General features: G+C 41.3%; 1 protein-coding gene and 1 non-coding gene across 7 annotated transcripts in view; one reads left to right on the top strand and one right to left on the bottom strand.

Annotated features, from left to right (window-relative positions):
* The window catches only part of Gon4l (gon-4 like), a 65,482-nt gene that overhangs the window by 25,912 nt on the left and 16,934 nt on the right, over positions 1–22,636 (bottom strand). For 3 of the 6 annotated variants that reach the window (XM_060377723.1, XM_060377722.1, XM_060377727.1), the window contains 10 exons: positions 17,265–17,458; positions 16,527–16,601; positions 16,320–16,370; positions 15,735–15,785; positions 15,012–15,110; positions 13,565–13,684; positions 13,097–13,267; positions 7,318–7,510; positions 3,039–3,140; positions 1,209–1,249 (listed from right to left, as the gene is read on the bottom strand). In XM_060377723.1, coding sequence (XP_060233706.1) covers positions 1,209–1,249; positions 3,039–3,140; positions 7,318–7,510; positions 13,097–13,267; positions 13,565–13,684; positions 15,012–15,110; positions 15,735–15,785; positions 16,320–16,370; positions 16,527–16,601; positions 17,265–17,458 — 1,097 coding nt within the window. The remainder of the gene's footprint in view (positions 1–1,208; positions 1,250–3,038; positions 3,141–7,317; positions 7,511–13,096; positions 13,268–13,564; positions 13,685–15,011; positions 15,111–15,734; positions 15,786–16,319; positions 16,371–16,526; positions 16,602–17,264; positions 17,459–22,636) is intronic. The other 3 variants (XM_060377724.1, XM_060377725.1, XM_060377726.1) reach the window with 3 other exon arrangements.
* On the top strand, positions 21,079–21,185 carry LOC132652544 (U6 spliceosomal RNA). The gene has a single exon (XR_009590154.1). It is a non-coding gene; the product is annotated as a U6 spliceosomal RNA (small nuclear RNA).

The raw sequence follows: 22,636 nt of genomic DNA, 5'->3' as shown, positions 1-22,636 counted from the left end.
GTGGTGCAGACAGACATGCTGGGGAGGGAGGACCTCATTCACATAAAAAAATAGTATTTTTCACTCTTCATCAAGTAAACTTCTCTTTGCAACACACAGACCATTATGGAAAACTGCAACTGATCAAAAAGAAGAGTTGTGGAGTCCAGTCTCAAAGGACATATATATAAAACATTCATGTACCTAAGGCTCAGGGAACATTGCAGAAGAGGGAACAGAAAGATTGCTAAGAGCCAGAGAAACAGCCCTGATGCTGAAGGCTGCAGCCTCCATGACTGGACAGCTCTCTGTGCTCAGTACAAGATAGAGGACTCCCTTCCCCCAGCAGGCTTCCTACTCTCTGCCTGTCCTTATTTGGAGGATGTCCCTGAGCTAGATGCCTGTCATAGAAATAGCTCTGACACAGCTTCCTACAATGCCTCTACACCGCTAACCCCACCCTCCCATCCTGCCCCTGTGATGACTAGGTAGTGTGCCCCTGCACGGTAATAGGACTGTACTGTTTTATAACAATGAAGTATATCAGAGTACTCCTTGGCTGCTTCCCTTTTCCTATCCTTCGCTTTTCTCCTCACCCCTGGAATAAAGTTGATCTGCCTCCCTGCAGCTGGTCCCAGAAGTCCGTCATTCGGTCATGTTCAAGGCCCTCCGAACCCTGACCCCTGCCTCTGCTGATCCTGTCCTCATGGGCTGGTGGCTAACAGCTCTCAAGTAAAGGGGAGACCCACAACAGTGGGAACTAAACTTAGATCCTCTGGAAAAGTAGCAGGTGTTCTTGAATGCTGAGCCATCTCTCCAGTTTCCCCACACACCCAAAGTATCTTTAAACAGACAGATTTACCTGCCACTCCTCTTTGGAACCACCCACTCCAATCTCTCTTTGGAGAGTAAACTTTCTTGAGCTAAACAAATCTCTGCTTCAACTGAAAAATTACCTAAAGTCAAGAGACAATTTTATGAAGAAATGTTACGGGATTCAGTGTCTTAATGATAGTCTGCAACAAGAGGCTCCAGTGTGGCATGTGGATAATACAGAGTTTACTGCATGGGGACAATCAAGAGTCTATGACTTAGAATTTCCTCATCCCTGTACTCCTAGGTGGCCCTGACGATACAGACCATTGTGCTGCAAAGACGAATGTGAAGAGCAAAGGACAGAGCTCATTGAAGAATTCTACCAACCTACTAACTCAAAAATCATTACTCACAGTTTCAAACAGCTCTTCCATCAGCCCATTCACTTCTTTCTCTGTGAAAAAGTAAAGGAGTATGTTAGCGGAACTTAGTTTCATTTTGTAATAAGGAAGAACTCTATGAGGATAACATGCTATTTCTCCCAAGGCATCTGACTAAATGCTCACATCCATCCTTCACGCAGCAACTAAAAAACAGCTATGGAACACCAATGATGCTTCACTTCCTGTTCAGAATGCTTGGGATACATGAAAGGAGAAAACACAGAAGTCCATTTTTGTGGTTCTCTTCCTGCCTGGGGCTGCCTTGCAGCAGCCCAGGAAGTCAGGAGGGACTGGAGACAAGAGTGTGCCTGGAATGGCCTCTGCCTCTGCCTTGTTGTTCCCCTGCCTGAGGCTGCCTCAAAGCAGGAGGGGATGGAGATGAGCAGAACCGTTCAGGGATGAATGGAACCATACATACAGGAATCACACACCCCAGGAACAGCTGATGGCTAGTTCAACTTTACTTCTAGAGAAAAAGAATCTACACTCCTAGGGGAGTGGCTGGGGGGTCCAAGAATAGGTGAACATAATTGGTTGAAACTAGGCACTTCAAGGATGCTTGATTTGCATTATACAGCACGCACCAATCATAAGAGCAGAATGTCAGTGCCTGATTAACATTAACATAGGTGCAAGGAGAGGAGAGCTGACAAGGAGCTGTGTCAGAGGCCAGGGGAGTCTGTTATCTAAAGGCACTCTCCAGATGAAGTCAGGCAGAGAGCAGGAGTCCCCGCAGAGGGGAGGGAGTTCAGCCTTTAGCACTGAGCTCCTAAAGGCAATCCAGTCCAGACAAGAACTGCAACCTCAACCAGCAGGGAACCTCCAACACATTTAACACATTTAAGTTCTAGTAGGAAAATACACAGAAAGGGTCCAATGATTTTATAATAAAAACAGAATATAAAATATTCTTTATTAAAATATAAAATTTTTTTTATAATAAAAAAAAAATAATCCCAGTTCTCAGCAAGTTGATGTAAAATAGTTGATCAGAATTCAAGACCATACTTTTCTGCATGAGTCAGAAGCAAACTCTGGTTACATAATGAGATTGTTTCTCAAAAAGAGAACAAGAAGATCAACAGACTTATATATGGAGAGCTATCTGATAAAGCAACTTGATCTCTGACTCTCCAGTTGGTACTCTCAGTTTGCAATGGGATGTCTCTGTATTGTCCCCATCCACGACAAATCTCTTGGCCCTGCCTTCAGTGGCTGAAACGTCTCATCTTGAGTCCTCTCCTCTGCCTTTTTGAGAAAGACAACCTTTTTCAACAGACTGGCACATCCTATGCAATCCACTGAGGACCCATCACTTTCTATCGCCTTATCTTAAGCTCACTGCCTGCAAGGAAGGGGCCCTCACTGCCTGCAAGGAAGGGGCCCTGTGCATATTCCTTTTGTTATTCAAAGTATAATATAACCCTTGCCAAACAGAAAATGCCAAACGTGAAACTATAAGGTGTACAAGCAAAGAACAAGTTTCTGCATACACATAAATGTAAACAATTACAGAAATAAACAAAACTTAACTTTTTTTTTTCTTTCTCTTCTTTTTTGGTTTTTTTGAAACAGGTTTCTCTGTGTATACCCCTGGCTATCCTAGTACTCGCTTTATAGACCAGGCTGGCCTCAAACTTATAGCAATCCACTTGCCTCTGCCAGAGTACTGGGATTAAAGGCATGAACACCATACCAGGCAACTTAATTGTCTTAATTTGAATTAGCCATAAACTTCCAAACCATCTACAAAATAAACACAGATATATTGAAAAGGCAATAATAAACAGAAAAACTTACTAGTGATTCTCACTGCCCGGTCAGTACGGAAATCCTCTGTGTCTGGTTCATCAAGATCTTCCAGGAAGTTATATTCTGGATCATCATCATCATCTGCTTCATCTAGGGAAGAAAGGGTTTAAACACTTATTTCCAACTCTTGACTTTTTTTTTCCCCAGACAGTATACTTACTCTCTATCCCTCCGTGTGTGTGTGTGTGTGTGTGTGTGTGTGTGTGTGTGTTTCTCTCTCTCCCTTTGGTTTTTTGAGACAAGGTCTCACTGTGTAGCCCTAGCTGACCTGGGACTCACTATGAAAATGAGGCTGGCCTGCTTCTGTCGGGAGCCGCATTCACCATTACGAGATGGCGCTGGCTTCCTGCTTCCTGGTTCTTCTTGCTAGAACTCGCCTTACAGCGGCGCATGCGCCACATGATGCTAATACGGATTTGAGTGCTCTCCCTATCAGAGAACACATGCTAATTGGGTATTGTGCGGAGCACCAATCACAGACGAGCACGCCGCCCTGCAGGCTATTTAAGCAGAGCGCGCTTGGGGTTTGGGGTCCTTCTCCATCTACCTACAAGAGCTCTACAATAAAGATTCTGCTGGACAAATCTTCGGTTGCCGCGTCTTCCTTATCGGCGAAGGATTGCACGCGACATGCTTCTGCTTCCTAAATCCCAAGATTATGGGTATACACCACTGTACGACCATGCACAGATTCCAATTCTGAATACTTACCTGTAGAAAAAAATTAAAGAATCTTTCAATGAAGTATATATAATCCTTTTTATTTTATTGCACTTATTTGTGTCTACATGTGTGTGTAAGCCTTGGTATGTGTGGTGGTTTGAATGAGAATAGATAGGTCCCATAGGTTCATATATTTGAATGTTTGGTTCCTGGTTGGTGCAACTGTTTTGGAGAAAGATTAGGAGCTGTGGGCTCACTGGAGGAAGTGTACCACTGGGGTGGCTTTAAGGTTTCAAAACCTCACACCAGGCCCACTCTCTTTCACTCTCTGCCTCCAACATCCAGATAAGATATATACTCTCAGCTACTGCTCCAGTGCCATGCCTGCCTGACTACTACCATACTGTACCTTGATGGTCATGGACTCACCCTCTACAACTGTGAACAAGATCCCAATTAAATGATTCACGATGTCTCTCTCTTTACAGCAATAAAACAGTATTGTGTAAGACAATAAAACAGTAAGTGTAAGACAGCCTGCACATATGGCTCAGAGAACAACTTGTAGCAGATGATTCTCTTCTACCATCATGTGAGTCCTGGACATGGCACTGGTCACTGGGCTTGGCAGCAATCAGCTTTACATACTGAGCCATCTCATTGACCTGTGTTCTCCTTTCTTTTCTCTGAGATGGGGTCATATTAAGTAACCTAAGCCAACCTAAAAGTGCCTGTGTAGCCTGGCTAGGCTCATCTGAATCTCCTACTCAGCCTAAGATTACATACCCGTGTCAGGACCACACCCTTCCCTGCTTTTTAAGTAATATTTCCCCCCAGTTCACTTTGTGTGTATGCACATGTAAATGTGGGATGCGATATAGCAGGGCACACAGCTATGAACATGAGCGGACAACCTACAGAAGATAGCACTCTCCTCCCACCACGTGTGGGGGAAAAAATTACCAAAAGACAATGTATTGCTTACTATGTTGTATCCATTAAAAAAAGAGATAGTCAGAAATGGTAGGCCATGCCTTTATTCCCAGCACTTGGGAGGCAGAGACAGAGGCCAGCCTGTTTGCATAAGGGGTTCTAAGCTACCATGGCTACACCGTGAAACCTTGTCTCAAAAAGAGCAAAGAAAGAAAAGGAAAAAAAAAAGGATTATATAGATTATATGCTATGGAAAAATGTCTCAATTCTATGATTAAGTAAAAGGAGAAAGCTGAACATACATGGCAATATGTATAATAAAATTCTTCTGTGGAAAAAAAATCTATATATATTTTTTTTCATTTTGTTTTTTCCAGACAAGGTTTCTCTGTGTAGCCCTGGCTGTCCTGAAAGTCACTCTGTAGACCAGGCTGTCCTGGAACTCACAAAGATCCACATGCCTGGTGCTGAAGAGACAGCTCTTCAGATAGTGGTTAAGAGCAATGTCTGCTCTTCCAAAGGACTCAAGTTCAATTTCCAGCACCCACATGGCAGCTTACAGCTGTCTATAATGCCAATTCCAAGGGATCTGACACCTTCAAACTAATCCACATAAAATAAAATAAATTATTTTTTTAAAAGACTCATATGTCTCTGCCTCCAAAATGCTGGTATTGAGGGTGAGCACCAGACCTGAGGAAAACATTATTTAAGATAACAATCTGCTTAAGTTGAAAACACAGAAACTATCTAAAGAGAAATTAATGCCGGGTGTGGTGGCACACATCTTTAGTCCCAGAACTCAGGAAGCAGAGGCAGACAGATCTCTGAGGGTTCCAAGGCCAACCTGGTCTACGAAGCAAATCCAGGACAATCAGGGCTCTATTACAGAGAAATCCTATCTCAAAAAAACAAACAAACAAAAAAAAGGAAATCAACAAAAATGAGTGAAAATGGAGCTCAGCTGACAGTGTTTTTCTGACATGCATGAACCCAGAGCTCAATTCTCAACACAGCTTGAAACCAGATATGGTGGTGTTAAGCCTCATATAACAGGGCTATATGAGACCCTGTTTCGAAATAATGATGACAATTAAAAAAAAAAAAATACTGCTTTTGTGGTGCCCACTTTTAACCCAACACTTCGGAGGCAGATCTCTGGGAGTTTGAGGCCAGCCTGGTCCACAGAGCAAGTTCCAGGCCAGGCAGGGCTACACTTGCGGCTAGAAAGATGGCTTAGTTCTTAAGAGTGTTTGCTGCTCTTGCAGAAGACTGGAGTTCATCTCCAGTTCAGGAAGCTCACAGCCACCTGAGCATCCAGCTCCAGGGGGTCTGACTCCAGGACACAGACACAGACATAAACAATAAGATAACAAGAAGAATAGGAAGAGGAGGAGGAGGAGAGGCAGCAGCAGCACAATAAAGCTCCATAGCTCAGCAGGTAAGTGTACTTGCTGCCAAGCTAGACAGCCTGAGTTAAATCCTTAGGGCATGGAAGGTAGGAGAAAGCCAGATCCTGCAGGTTCATCTGTGATCTTTTTTGTTTGCTTAGTTGGTTTTTGTTTTGTTTTGTTTTATTTTGTTTTTTGAGAGTTGCTCTGAGTTCAAAACCACCCTGATCTACATAGTAAGTTCTATAATTTTGTTTTTAAAACAAAGTCCCACTGTGTAGCCCTGGCTAGCCCAGAACTCACTAAGTAAACCAGGTGGGCCTTGAACTCCAATGAGTTCCACTGGCCTCTGCCTCCCAAACCTTGGAATTAATAGCATGCGTACTACATTAGCAATATAATTCAAAGGTTCCAGGTTCAGTGGTTAAGAGCACTTGTTACTCTTTCAAAGGAACCAGATTTGATTTCCAATTCCCACAAAGGGCCTCACAACCATCCATTACTCTAGTTATGGATCCATGTTCTTCTGGCATCCACCAGGAGAAAGCTTGTGACTGGCACCTAAAGCAGGGGCAGACATGGGAACTGAGCTGTCAAAACTTATTTCTAAGAAGACAGCTAAAGAGTCAAATGGACTCAAGGAAACCCAACTGGTTACCACCACTACAGAATGGTTTACTTGCTCACATAGAAAGAATCACCTCTTTGTGTTAAATGAAATTTGTAATTAGTTTGTTTGTGTGTGAGACAGAGAGACAGACGGACAGTCAGAGGACAATTTATGAGATTTACTTCTCTCCTTCCTCTGTGCGGATCCCGGGTTTACACTCAGGTCATCAGCTTGGTGGCACAACCCTTCCTAACCTGTTGAATTATTGAAATCATAGAAATCTTCTATATTGATTCTGGTGTGCAAACAAAGGTAAAATAAACTTTCCTTTTCTGGCATTATTACTGTCTCCTTTTTTTTGTTTGTTTGTTTTTTCATTAATCCTTTGATTTTGGAAACTAGGAACAGAACCCAGCTGGCTCTTCAGTGTTAAGTACATGTTCTGCCACTGAGCTGTTCTACCTCTCAGCCTCCACAATAGCTTCCTTTTGTTTGAGACAAGTGTCACTATGTTCCCCACGCTAGCCTCAAGCATCTTCTTGTCTCAACTTCCCAAAGAGCTGAAACAAGTCTGGGCTTCCAATTTATAACAATAACCACCCCCCCATACAGAGAGAGAGAAAGAGAGAAGAGTAGAGCAAAGTAGATAACTGCAAATAAAATCACTCACCCTCATTCTCCACGTCATCATTTATGAGGCCCCCCAGCCACACCTTCCAGTCCTCATCATCAGCTGTATTTGGGTCATACATATCTGGTGTGATATCTGGAGCCTGAAGCTCAGCCTCTAGTTGACCCAGAGGAACATCCTTCAGGGGCATCTTAGAACGTGTTCGGAATGCAATAAGACTATCCTCCATGGGCTAGGCAAAGTAGAAAAAAAAGGATCCAGGATGTGAAAATACTGCTTCTTAATTCTCCAAACTGCACACTCTGCAACACATCCTACTTAAACCACTAGATTTCTACACAAAACAGTGGAGGTTTACTGTCTTCCCAGCTGGAAACGGGAAGCAAGCCTTTAATCCCAGCACTTGAGAGGCTGTGAGTTCAAGGCCAGCCAGGACTAGTACAACCCTGTCTCCACAAATTAAAACAAACACACAAAGGAGGAGCAACAGTGTGGGTTTACTCTCTACTCTGTCTCCTTATTTCTTAGAGGTTAGGGTTGTCTGAAAATCTTTTTTCTTTTACACTCAATATTTAAATTTCTTTGCAGGGGAGATTGTAAAAGCAGTCCTTCACTATAATAAACTACAACAGTCGGGTTTCATGGGTTTGAGGAAACAGCAGAGATCAGCAAGGCTGAAGTGGAATAGATAAGCTTACCAAACTCCTGACCATGGCATCTGCCCTCCTCCAGCTAAGTATACTATTTTGTTTTGTTTTCTTTTGTTTTTAAGATTTATTTTTTTGTAAATTTTTTTTATTTTCTCAGACTGGGAGCGGTGAAGACATGAGAGCTGAGTATTTCTATATAAATATCGCTAGGCTTAGGCCTGGCCGCTTCTAGCCTCTGTACAATCTAATCATTTGCAAGGCCCAAATTATATCATTTATTTGTTTGTTTGTTTATAATATTTATTTACTTATTTTATGTTTTCATGAACACCAGAAGAGCATCAGATCCTACTATTTACATGAACCACCACGTGATTGCTGAGAATTGAACTCATGACCTCTGGAAGGAGAGCAAGTGCTCTTAACCTCTGAGCCATCTCTCTAGCCCTATAGCACATATTTCTACACAGGTCTTTCACTTCTTGGTTAGGTTTTGTTGGGATAATCTTTCCGTGTACTGTGTAAAGGTTGCCTTTGTATATTCAAATGCTGATCTCTGTACTAACAGAGAGCTAAGGACTGTCCAGATTTTGATATTGTTATTATTATGGCTCGTCACCTGCCTAAATATTTTTTAAACATACACCTCCCTAATCTTCTGACTGGTTTAATAAAGAGCTCACTGGGGCCAACAGCTGAGGCGGGAGAGGAAAAGCAGGACTTCTGGGCAGAGACAGGAACTGTGGGAAAAATTAGGCATGGGGGGTTTTGAGAAGAGTAACATGGAGGTGGAGGATACAGGTGCAGGGACCGAGAGGGAAGTAATGGGTCACATGGCAGACATGGACTAGAACAGTCAGGTTAATTGAAGTTAGGGAAGCTGACTGGAAGGGAGGGAGCTAAGGCCTATGTTATAATAAATATTATAAATATAATAAATATTATAGCTGTGTCATTATTCGGGAGCTGTTGGGTAGAACTCGGTCCATTGGTAAGGTTCATCCAAGCCCACACCATCCAGGTAATTATGAAAAGGATTCTTTCTGATTTCTTGCTCAGCATGTTGGGCATTGGTATAAACAAAGGCTTTTGCTCTTTGTATGTTAATTTTGTATGCTAGTCTGGAGAGCTAGCTGTGCATGCATGAGCACCTGAATATCAGTACAAAAAGAAAGGGAGAGACAGAGATCTAGTTTTGTGGTTGAAAGGCCCAGGCTTGATCCATAGCCTTAAGTGGCTCATAACTGCCTGCAACTCCAGTTCCAGGAACCAATGGCCTCTCAAGACACCAGCACACATGTAGCATACACAGAGACAGATAAATAAAAATAAATCTTAAAAAAGAAAGTAAGGAAAAAAGGTAAGTATGGTGACATAGTCTTGATGAGTTTATGGCCAAAGAATGACGCTGCCTCAAAATAATAAATAGGGAGGAAGGGAGGTAGAGAGAGATGAATGGACGGATGGGTCCTGACACTTTGCTGAATGCTTATTAGGTCTAAGAGTTTTCAGATGGAATCTTTAAGGTCTCTCTCTCTCTCTCTTTTATTTAATTTATTTTTTGTTTTGTTTCTGTTTTTCAAAACAGGGTTTCTCTGTGTAGCCTTGGCTATCCTGGAACTCACTGTATAGACAGACCAGCATGACCTCGAACTCAGTGATCCAACTGCCTCCGCCTCCTGAATGCTGGGACTAAAGGCATGCATGACCATGCCCAGTGGGAGTTTATTTTTAATTAAAAGCCCCATCTCAGAAAAAAACAAAGTTATTATTTTAAGGATTCTTTTGACAATGACACATAGACACATGTCAACTCCTGGCAGCACCCCAGCCTACCTCAAAGAAGATATCAGGCATGGAAGAACCTTCTTATGACGTTTGCTCCAAAAATGGCAAGCCAGCCACTGGATAAAAACTACCCTTGCTACAACTGCTGACAGCATGCTGTCCAAAATGGACAAACTGGATGCATGGGGAAAGTAAACAGCCAAACTTTGCCAAGACAAGGTAGGCAGTTCTTCATAGTTTCTCCTTCAGATATACTAAGCCAGAAGGCTGAAGATGATGTCCTAATATTGTAGAGAAAAATAAGGTGACTGTCCAGGCAGCCACCTGTCTGTCATTTTGGAAGCTGCTTGCTCTGCATTTCCTACAAACTCAGGTAATACTTATTCATTACCAAGTCTCTGACAGGGCTGAAAACTAGACAGTTATAGTTTCACAATTAAACTTAAGTTGTTTAGGATTTTTAATAAAATATTTTAAAACATTAAAATATTTTTAGGTCTAAGTTGAATTTTTAGGTTGTTAAATACAAGCTGTGATAGCAAATGAATGTTTATACTACTCTGAATTCATCAAGATAGGACAGATAGCAGAGTACTTCCTCCTAAGTTGACAATACAAATGGACCAGACATTATGAATATAATTATTCCACGATAGGGTTGTGTGTTTTTTTTTTTTTGAGGTTTATTTATTTATTATGAATACAGTGTTTTGTCTGCATGTACACCTGCATGCCAGAAGAGGGCACCAGATCTTATTATAGATGGTTGTGAGCCACCATGTGGTTGCTGGGAATTGCACTCAGCACCTTTGGGAGAGCAGCCAGTGCTCTTACCTTCTGAGCCATCTCTACAGCCCCATGATAGTTTTCATAATTGTTTCATATTTCATAACTGTTTCATACAGTTTATTATGTAAGGGAAAGAGCCTTTTCATTTAGACAAAAAGGGGGAAATTAAGGATTGGCCTTTTGCTGTGTCTTCAAATGCTAAATGCTGGCCTGCAAGATCTGGTTGCAATTCAGACAAATACATTCTCACCTACCCCAAAATACACTGTATAAACTTTGCTCCCTAGTATTCTCGGATTGGTTAAATAAAGTTGCTGACAGCCAATTGTTGGACAGAATAGAGGCAGGCAGAGCTCAGTTCTAGGCTGAAGCTCTGAGGTGGGGTCCATGAGACCAAGAGAAGGGAAGAAAGAGAGAGAAGGAAGAAGATGGAGAAAGAGGATGAGGCTTGATGGAGCAGATCCAGCCCAGACAGCATGACTTATCGGCAAGTAACCTAGGTAATGCAGTTGGGTGAGAGCCAGACTAGCTTAGACTATTACTTTAAATCATACCTGCCCAATTACTGCGCCTAAAGCTTGTTTAAATAAACTAAAAGGTCTCTGCCTTGATTTTTGGGGGGCTAGCCAGGTCATAAAATAAACCTCTAGAGCTTAATAAATATTTTACAACAATATATTTATTGATTTGTAAATAATGAATTATCCCTGCATCTTTGAAATAAATCAAACATGATCTTCTTAAATTGTTATATTTTTTTTCCAGACAAGGATTATCTAGATGAGGCTGGCCTTGAACCCAAAGAGAGATCCTGCTTCTATCCTGTCTAAAACAAACAAACAAACAAATAAACAAAAAAATATTACTTTTCTGTTAGGTTTCTATTTGTTTATTTGTTTTTTGGTTTTATTTATTTATTTTTTTTTTGGCTTTCCCTAGTACATTCCCCTAAGATGGTAGTGCCCTTCACTTGACTTTTGAGTCACAATCTCATGAGCTCAAGCTGGTCTTCAGCTTGTTTCCCAGTCCCTACCTCCCTAAGCAGATGACAGGCCTTGCTACTACAATCTTGACGTTTTAGGGGGCTTGTTTTGTTTTAGTTTTTTGAGACGGGTTTTACATAGCCTTGGCTAGCCTGGAATTCACTATGCAGGCTAGGCTGGCCTCAAACTAACAGATATCTACCTGTTGTTAGCCTTTCCAGTGCTAGGATTAAAGGCATGTGCTACCACACCCAACAAGGACTTTTTAAAGCATTTATTTACTGCGTGTGTGCACATGCTGAGGAACATGTAGTAGTAAGTGAACTCATAGGAGTGTCCTTCCAGCATAAGGGTTCTGGGAAACAAGATCGCACCAGTTACCAAGTGCTTTTGCTTGCTGAACGCTCTGTTAGCCCTTATCTTATTTTTATACGCACAGGTATTTCTGTCTGCATGGCATACACCATTTGCATGCATTGCCCACACAGGACAGAATAAGGTATGCCAACCCTTGAACTGGAATTGTAGGCAGTTGTGAGCTACCATGTGGCTGCTGGGCATAAAACCAGGGTCCTTTTGAAGATCAACCAGTGTTTTCCACCTCCTTACCCCATTTTCTAAAACAGGGTTTCTCTGTGTAGCCCTGGCTGTCCTGGAACTCACTCTGTAGATCAGGCTTGCTTCAAACTCAGAGATATGCCTGCTTCTGCCTCTTGAATTATAGGATTAAAGGCACACACCACCACCTCTGGCATCACTGTTCTTAATCACCGAGCCATCTGTGTAGCCCTAGATTTTTTTTTTAATTTACTTATTATTTATACAGTACTCTGCCTGCATGTATGCCTATGTACCAGAAGAGAGCACCAGATCTCATTATAGATGGTTGTGAACCATCATGTGGTTGCTGGGAATTGAACTCAGGACCTTTGGAAGAACAACAGCCAGTGCTCTCAATCTCTGAGCCACCTCTCCAGCCCATACATTACTTTTTGTTGTTGTTTTGGTTTTAGTGCTGGGATTTAAGGCATGCGCCACCACACCCAGTTTATCTTCCCAATTTTAAATACTGTCCGGCAGTTTATTCCTTTCTCAGAAACTGCCATTCTCAGTCAGGCATGGTAGTGTGTACCACTAATCCCAGCATTCTAGAAAGCTAAGGCAGGTAGACCATCTTATGTTTAAGGCTAGCCTTGTCAACATATCACATTCCAAGCCTTTAATGACTGCATACTAAGACCCTGTCTCTAAAAACAAGCAAGCAAGCAAACAAAAATAGCCAGGCTGAGTGCCTTTAATCCCAGCACTCAGGAGGAAGAGGCCTGTGATCTCTGAGTTTAAGGAAAGCCTGGTCTACAGAGCAAGTTCCAGCACAGCCAGGGCTATACAGACAGACATTGTCTCAAAAAAAAAATAGTAATAATTAATAATTAATAATAACCATAATAATAAAAAATAAAAGCACTGTCATTTTTACTTGAAAAATAAACAGCACATATCAAAGACAACAGCATGACACCTACATAAAAAATTCATCTCTTTCAGCCCTATTCCCTTCTCTGACAGTAAGAAGTTATTTACTCAGCAACTCAGAGTTGCGATACTTACCTGGAAAGAATCCATGCATACAGGACTAGATGCCAGTTCCTCATCCACCGCATCTAGCTTCTCCATGAAAGCGCTGTCTCTGGTCTGCTTTGGTTTTGGAGGAGGTGGGGGCCCCATGGGCACCACTTCAGCACTGATGTGCCTAAGAGCAGGAGTGGCAGCTTTCTCAACCTGAATAAAAAAAGACACTGTGTTAGGAAGAAAGGATGGGAGAGAGAAGGTCAGGTCTTGCAGTTAATGTGGCCATTTTCCTCTTTTCTAGATGGAAACAGATGAATGCCAGCTTCAACACACAGATCTAACTAGGTCTCATCCTATTTCCAAGGGAGACAGACAGGACACTGCTTGGCTTTAAAGACATCTCTTAGCTGTTCATTCACTCGAGGGACTGACAGATCAGCTGCTTATCAAAAGAAGCCACTGCTCATATATTCCATCTAAAGTCTCTCTTGTCTGACGCTGGTTTACCTCTGACAACATGCCACTCTCCTCATCTGTCTCAGCCACTTCAGAAGACGGCCGCAGTCTGGATCTCTTCACTCCACGTGGAGACGAAGCAGTGCTTTCAACATCACTTTCCAATAAGCTCTAAAACAAACCCAGTGCACTCTGACGTGTGTGCCCCAACCTCCGTCCAGAGCACGAAATGTCACAACAGAATAAAGCACAAAATACCAGTCATTTAGATTTGGGTTGGCAGGATGGCACAGCAGATGACTAGGTGTATGTGGCCAAGCCTGACCACCTGAGTTCGACTCCCAAGATCCACATGGTGGAAGGCAAGAATCAACCCTTACCAGTATGTCCTCCAATCTCCACAAGCAAACTGTGGCACACAAACAACCCAACACACGTGTATATATACACATATACAAATGTAGTATGTAAAATTATGTCATAGAAAGAATATATGTAATACATACAATTACATATGTCAACGAAAGAAAATAAAATTTTAATGACATAATAGCCTAAAGAAGAAAAGATGGCAGAGTTCATATCTCTAGCCTCATCTCATGGTAAAATGTTAAAGGGTAAGGTATTAACAAAAAAGAGAGAGAAGAAAACTTTTTTTGAAAAGTCTTAATAGACAGCCATAGTGGCAAATACATTTAACCCCAGCACTCAAGAGGTAGAGGCAGGAGGATCTCTATGACTCTGAGGATAACTTGATTTACCCAGGGAACGCCAGACCAGCCAGAGCTACATAGCAAGACCCTTTCTCTAATTTAGATAGATAGATAGATAGATAGATAGATAAAATAAAGTTCATAAATAGAAAAACATATAGAAGTATATATTAGGTGATATACTGGTGCATATTAGGTAATAGGTATGGAGGTGATGTAACTATAAAGAAAAACTGTAAATAAATATCAAAAATTCAGGGTAAGATAGGGGTACAACTTGCCTGTTGATTTCTAAGACAGCATCTAGAACATATTGTATAGCTGAGGATAAAATTGAACCCAACCCTTCTACCTCCACTTCCCCAGTGCTGAGATATAGTACAGCTTTTTTTTTTTTTTTAGTTTTATTTCTTATTTATACAGTATTCTGCCTGCATATGTGCCTACAAACCAGAAGAAGGCACACGATCTCATTATAGATGATTATGAGCCACCATGTGGTTGCTGGGAATTGAACTCAGGACCTTTGGAAGAACAGCCAGTGCTCTTAATCTCTGAGCCATCTTTCCAGACCTATAATACACCTTTGTGTTACATTTCATAATGTAAACTTAAATATGTAGGGAGTGTGAAGAGGAGAGAAACTCGTCACAGCAAAGCAGTTACTAGAAAAGAGAACCATGTCTCAATCATCTCTATGGTTTGGGTGGCAATACTAAGTCACCAAATAAACCCTTCCTCATGAAGCCCAATTCTACTTTTCATTAACATGAGCACTCACTAACCTCTTCAGCTGTCTCATCTTCCTCTTCTTCATCTGGCTGGTACTCTTCATCTGAGGAATCATCTTCTTCAAGGTGAATATCCACAAACTGTGGAGGCTGCTTTAATAGAAACAAACAAAAAAAATGGGGGGAACGGGGTGTGCAGAAAGGCGCCTCAGCAGATAAAGGCACAAGCCCAGTGACTTGAGTTCAGCGTTCAGGACCAGTATCACAAGAGAGAACCAGTTCCCCTAATTGTCGGTCCTCTAATCTCCAATGACATGCAGGTACTCTGCTCAGCACACAAGGAAATAAGTAAAAATGAAATAAGAGAAAGAAATGGAATGGGGCTGGAAAAGAGAAAGCTCAGAGGCACAATGCTCACCATGCATATGTTCTGAGTTCCAGCAACAGCCGCAGAACAGATGGGAAGAAAGGAGGGTGAAGGAAGGGAGGGAGGGAGAGAGGAAGAGGAAGCACAAGTCACACACATTTGAAAAATAAAGATTGGGGGTAAAATAATTTTGTGAGTCTAAAGTGCAGTGAGATCAAACAACACAGGCAGGGTTTGTATGGTTCCATGAAGTGCAAGGTTAGGTGTAACAGAATGGAAAAACCCATACCTATAATTAAAAAAAAAAAAAAGACAGGTCTACAAAGTAGTGAATACAGAGGAAGCAGTTAGGTTTCAAAACTGATAAAGTATTTTGGGTAAAGAATATCAATGACTTCTTCTAAACTTACCTTGATTTCATTGGCTTTCTTAATTGGTGAAATATTCCAAGTTGGAATTACCTATCAAAAAGAATGTACGTCGTAACATGGAGCTGCTTCTCCTTTTACTGATCATCAGAGAGAGCCATCTACTTAGCATGTAGCTACAGTAGGCTACAGGTACTGACTGTCATTGACACAGTATTCTCAAAGATCTGGGGTTTATAGTCCCAGCTGAGAGAGGAAGAATATCAAAAGTTCAGAAGGGCCTGAGCTACAAAGTAAATTCCAGGTCAGCCTGGGTCAGAGTGTGACCCTAACTCAACCAAACAACAAAGCTTCACAGAGGAGAAAGAAAGGGGCACTAACCATGGGTGTAACCTGGCTGCCCTTGATTCATGCCAGGGCATCTCATGAAAAACTGGACAGTGTAGTTCACACCTGTAATCTCAGGTATATTAGGCAAGCATTCCTACACAGAGCTGAGAGCCTCAGCCCATACATAATTTTTTCAAAAGGCAAACCTAAACCAAAACTGTTCACATATTTCTTCTCTATGAATAACCTAGAACAAGACTCTATTTCCCAACATAAAGAAAAACTCAGAAGACATACCACTCCTTTCTCCACAACCTCCTTCAGTTTAGAGCGAGTCATCTTGGGCTCCTAAGAAGGGAGATATAGGAACAAAACAGCAAATAAAAATCATCATGTGATTTTTTTTCAAGACTGAGATATGTCAAGTTGTTTACAAACTCCTACATGCCCTCACACACTTGGAAAGTTTCCATGACATGGAAAGAGTGACAAGAAGCTACTCACAAACAGTGGCATGTCTTCTGTTTCACTGATGGCTGCTTTCATCATGGCTACAACATGTTCATTTGTAATTACTTCCTGGAGGAGAGAAATGAAATCCCACTTTAGGCCAAGGGATTTGTCATCTGGACTATATTCATCTCTATGCAACTCTGCAACTAGATTTTTGTGAAGGATAAACAGTAGCTAGATTCTCAAACAGCTCCAAACTCCAGTCAAGCAAGGTAACTAAAGATAAGAAAGACAGATGCAAGTTAAAACAATGTAGCAACAAATGGCCCCACTTATTACCTGTTACTAGAACCAGGAATGTGCAAATCCAGCTAAGAGGTAAAAGAAAATTATGTAACAAAGGTATTCTTTTTTTTTTCTCTCTCTCTCTTAATATTGCTGGGGATCCAACGCAGGCCATTGGTGTGCATGCAAAGCTGGTTCTCAAAGGCATTCTTTACATATATTCAAAGCACTACGAACTACTGTGGATGTTTTTCTAACATAGTGTTAACATTATTGGTTAGATCAGTGGAAGGAGGTACAGGGAGTTCATCTTCTCAACACCTGTTCAGACTTCACATTTGTGCTGAGCGCAGAGAGAAAGCTGTTTTGGGAAGTAAGACAGTTTGTCACACATAAAAGACAAAATTGCTAATTCATACAGCAGGAGTCAAGGGATGTCTGGGTCTATTTTTTTCTCTATGGGCAGTTGCTATGCAGAATACGTGGCTGCCCACTGCTACTTACATGCAGAATGTTTCGGACATTGACAGCAGTCAGATTGTGCTGCTTGGCACCATCCTCCAAGGTACGATCCAGCATGTCATCCAGTTTTGGGTCATATGCCATCGTTCCTTGTCCTTGACCCTTTCCATCTCGTTTCCTCTTGGTACCCTTTTTAGTTTTTTTCCTTTTATCAGTTTCTTCACTGTCTTGCTCTTCTACAAGTAAACCAAGAAGAACATCATCAGACTCTCCTGAAAAAACTTCTGTAGGAACTTAGGTCCAAACCAACAGTGAAAGGAAACCAACCTTCCTACTGTCTGACTTTGAAAACCAAATACCATGATGTGGCATTGCTGGTTTATTATGAAGCTGGTAATGCACCAGTCATAACAGATAGCTCTCAGTGAGGTGTTGGTAGCACCTTCAATCCCAACACTAGGGAGGCAGAGGCCAGCCTGGTCTACAGACTGAGTTCCAGAAACCTTGTCTCAAAAATATACACACATACACACACACACAAAGCTAACACAAGCTAGGCAGTGATGGCACACACCTTTAATCCTAGCACTCAGGAGGCCAGCCTAGTCTATAGAGAGATTTCCAAGATAGCCAGGGCTACACAGAGAAACCCTGTCTCAAAAAGAAAAAAAAAAAAGGAAGGGAGGGATAAAAGGAGGAAGAAAGGAAGGAAGAAAGAAAGGGGGAAAAAAGAAAAAAACTAACACTCATGAAACATACATTGACAAAATATTTGGTAACAGAGAAGTGTCCCTGCCAGGTCTGGTGGCAAATCTACAACACCTTGGGACCAGTAGGCTGGAGGGTTACATGTTCTAGGCCAGTAGAGTACATGGAGAGAAACCTTTGCTTTTCTGGGCATGCTGACCATGCACTGTTAATCCCAAAAAAAAAGCTGGCCTTAGTTCACGGCCAACCTGGTCTACATAGTAGATTTCAGTCTAGCCAGCATTACACCTTTCTTAAAGGGGATGGGAGAGGCTAGAAAGATGGCTTGGTTAAGAACACTGACTTCTTTTCTTAGAGGAAGGTTCAATTCACTGTGCCCACACAGTGGCTCACAACTGTCTGTAACTCCAGGTCCAGGAGGTCCAGAGGCCCTCTTCTGGCCTCTGGAGGCACAAATATACATGCAGGCAAAAAGTTCATCATATATAGTTTTTTTAAAAATAATAAATAATACAGATAGGTGAATATATTAAGTGAAACCTAGGAAAGTATTTGTATAAAATAAAAATTAAGAGAGGGCAGCATGATAGCCCAGCAGGAGGAACTGCTTGAGGCCAAGCCCTGGAACCCACAAGGCAGAAGGGGAGAACCAGTGCCGCCAAGTGGTCCTCTAACATCCATAAAGGCACCATGGCACCCCTGCCTAAACAATACATGTTAAATGCATGCATACAAATACAAATTCTATTTCACTCCATTTGAAGAAAGCCCCTGGTGGGAAGATATACTTATTTTTCAAAAGAAAACACTGGAGACTCTATCACCATGGCAACATCATTAATCTGTGAAATTAGGATCCAAACCTGGAGATTCTGACATATTATTTGATCTATATGGAGTAACAATTTCACTGCAGAGTCTAGAATTAGAATGTTTGGCTTTGGTAGCTGTCAAATACCTAGACATATATCATTTACCTATATTACTTCTAATATGTGTAATTTTAACCAAAAAAAAAAAAAAAAGGGAATACAATGAATAACACAGTCCACAATGAATAACACAGTCCACACCAATAGTCCCAGCATTTGATAAATAGAGGCAGGAGAATCAGGAGTTTTAGACCAACCTGAACTTAAAAAAAAAAAAAAAATCAAAGGAGAGACCCACTCCTAGAAGCTTATATCTATAATCTCCCATCACCTTAAAGGCTAAGACAAGTTAACTACTTCAAGTTCAAGTCTAGCCCAGACTATATACTGAGAAATAGGAGAGAGTCTATCTCAAAAACAAATACAAAAATAAAAGGGCCAGATAGTTGGCTCAGTGGTTAAGAGAATGCACTGCTCTTCCAGAGAACTAATGTTTGATTCTCAGCTCCCAGGTCAAGGGGCTCACAACTGCCTATAACTAAAGTGACACCTGTGGTCTCCAACAGAACCCACACTCACATGTACATATCCACACAGACACATATGTACACATGTAACTAAAGTCAAATCTTTTTTAAAACCACATATACAAACAGGACTATAGAGAAACAATAATGTTTTTTGTTTGTTTCTGGCAAAAGGCCCTTTATGTTTATCCCAGGCCAGCCTTCAATTTCTGATCCTCCTGAATAAAGTTCCAAACTGTAAGATTAAAGGTAAAAGACACCACAGCTGGTATTAGTCACACACTAAACCAAACATTGTAGTTCTTGACTCTGCAGTGAAGTTATCACTCTAATACAGATCAGATAATATATCACAAACCCTAGGTTTGTGTCCCAATTCCACAGGTTAACAAGGTTACCATGGTGATAGTCTCCAATGTTTTCTTCTGCAAAATGTGGCTACCTGGGAATGTTATGCAAATTAAACAAAACACAATTTATCCAAGAGCGTTAAAGCAAATGAAATATAGGCAGTGGTGGCACAAGCCTTTAATCCCAGCACTCAGGAGGCAAAAGCAGGCATATCTCTGAGTTCCAGGCCAGCCTGGTCCATAAAGTGTCTTCCAAAATAGCCAGGGCTATACAGAGAAAACATTTCTCAAAAGAAAGAAAAAAAAGAGAAAGAGAGAGAAAGAAAAAAAGGAGAAAGGGAGAAAGAGAGAAAGAAAGAGAGAGAGAAAAAAAGAAAAAGAAAAAGAAAGAGAGAGAAAGTTTGTTCGACAAAAAGGAAACAAGGAACGCTAACTTAAACGTCTACTCTGAACTTAAACAAAGAGAAAAGTATCCTTACTCTACAGAAAAGCAGTACATACAATCAGATAAAAAGAAAAACTTTACTGTACAATTCTAGTAAATTAGGAGAGATTATCACAAACACATAAACAAGGCAAGTCCTGTTTTGCTATCTCTAGTTTGCTACTATTTGAAAAGTAGGAGTTTTCAAAGATTAAGATTAACACAATCAGGCTGGAGAGATGGCTCCAAACAAAGGTTGTGAGTTCAATTCCCCGCAACCACATGGTGGTTCACAACCATCTATAATGAGATCTAGTGCCCTCTTCTGGCATACAGGTGTACATGCAGATAGAACATTGTACACATAATAAATAAATCTTTAAAAAAAAGATTAACACAATCTATGTTAAAAAATATGTATATATACTTTGGGGCTGGAGAGATGGCTCAGTGGTCAAAAGTATTAGCTATACTTTCACAGACACCAGGTTCAGCTCCCAGCACCCACATGGTAACTCACAACTGCTTTTAGCTCCAGTTCCAGAGGACCAGACATACACTTCTGGCCTCTGAGGGCACCAAGCACATTCATATACATAAAGTAAAAACAAATAAATCTTAAAATAAACCCTATATGAAGGCTGAGGAGATACTCAATGGTTAAAGTGCTTACCATACAAGCATGAGGATCTGAGTTCAATACCCAAAACCCACATAAAACTTAGGCACAATGGCACATGCCCTGGGTTCAATCCACAGCATAACATAAACCTGTAATCCCTACTTCTTGAGGAGACATAAGAGAATCAGACATCAAATCTCAGATTCAAGAAACTCTATAAAACCAAAGCAAGACTAAGAAAACAAGGCCAAGACATAATCAAACGGCTGCAAATTATGCTGGCCTAACATGACCTAGGGCCCTGGTTTCATTTTCCAACACTTAAAAATAAATAAATACAATAAAATAAAGCAGGGCTCGATTCAGCAGCATATATACTAAAGCTGGAGCAACACAAAGAAGATTAACATGGACCCTGTGCAAGGTTGACACACAAATCCATGAAGCATTCCATATTTTAAAAAGAAAGAGAGAGAGAGAGAGAGGGTGGGGGCTTCAAACTACAGTAAAAAACATGACTCACTGAAAGGAAAAATATTCATGGGTCAGCAAGATGGCTCAGCCAATAAAGGTTCCTGTCACACACACTGACATGAATTGGGTACCTAGGACCCACATGGTAGGAGAGAACCAGCTCCCAAAAGTTGTACTCTGACCTCAGACGCACAAATCACAGTGCATGCACACACAAACACACACCATCACCACCAATTTGCTCCAGCTACATGACAAGTTCTAGGCCACACGTGTGAGGCCATATTTAAAAAAAAGGGGGGGCGGAGAGCCATCTATTTTGGGGTCAGAGCAGTAAACCATGGAGAGTTGGGGATAAAATGAACAACCAAAAAAAATTTTTTTTTAAGACAAGCTGATAAATAAAAGTGAAAAAGTCTCAGGAGAGTCGTGGCACACACCTGTAATCCCAGCACTCAGGAGGCAGAGACAGGTGGATCTCTGTGAGTTCAAGGCCAACCAGGTCTACATAGTGAGTTCCAGGACAGCCAGGGTTACATAGAGAAAGCCAGTCTCAAAAAAAAAAAAAAGAAAGAGAGAAAAGAAAGAAAGAAAGAAAGAAAGAAAGAAAGAAAGAAAGAAAAGAAAGAAAGAAAGGAGGAAAGAATGAGAGGAAGGAAGAAAGAAAAGGGAGAAAGAAGAAAGAAAAAACAGAAAAAGTCTCAGCACTTGGGAGGCAGAGGCAGGCAGATCTCTGTGAGTTGAAACCAGCCTAGACTACACAGTGATTTATTGTTTCAAGAAAAAAAGAAAGGAAAAAAACAAAAACAAAAAAACCCCTCAGCAATGTTATACTAACACTGAAAGGGAAAAGAAGACAAATTATCAGAATCAGGAATGAAAAACTAGACTTCTGTTGGGGGCTGGTCTGGTGCAGAGTAATCAGATGCTGATTTCTGTGCCCTGAGATCTGGTCACAGTCTGGATGTGGGCACTGTCACTTCTATGAAGAATTGCTGCATCAATGTTATGTAAACATTGCTCCCCAATTTTCTCTGGTTGGTTAACAAAGAAGCTGAGAGCCAATGGCTGGGCAGAGGAGACAGAAAGGCTAGACTTCTGGCCCAGTTTTGGTGTCTCAGGTAGGGACCATGAGGTAGAGACAGAGAAGAAAAAGGGAGTAGAAAGGACACGGCTATGAGGAGCTTGCAACGAGTACTGACCTGATGGAGCAGCCCAGGCAGGAGCGATATGGCAAATAATGTGAGGCATGTGGCTGGCAAGTAGCCAGACTAGCACAGAGGGTTAAAACAGACAAATATCTGCCAAGATCTAGTGCTATAAAGCTTGCTGAATAAATCTAATAGGTCTCTATCATTGTTTGGGAACTAGAGCAAGTGACTAGAAAAGGCCCCCAAATTATACTTTATCTTTGCAGACTTCATTGCAGGTCTCCCA

Source organism: Meriones unguiculatus, chromosome 2, assembly GCF_030254825.1.
Source record: "Meriones unguiculatus strain TT.TT164.6M chromosome 2, Bangor_MerUng_6.1, whole genome shotgun sequence".
NCBI lineage: Eukaryota > Metazoa > Chordata > Mammalia > Rodentia > Muridae > Meriones > Meriones unguiculatus.
Note: the sequence above shows the minus strand (reverse complement) of the source record. Positions and strands in the feature narration are given on the sequence as shown.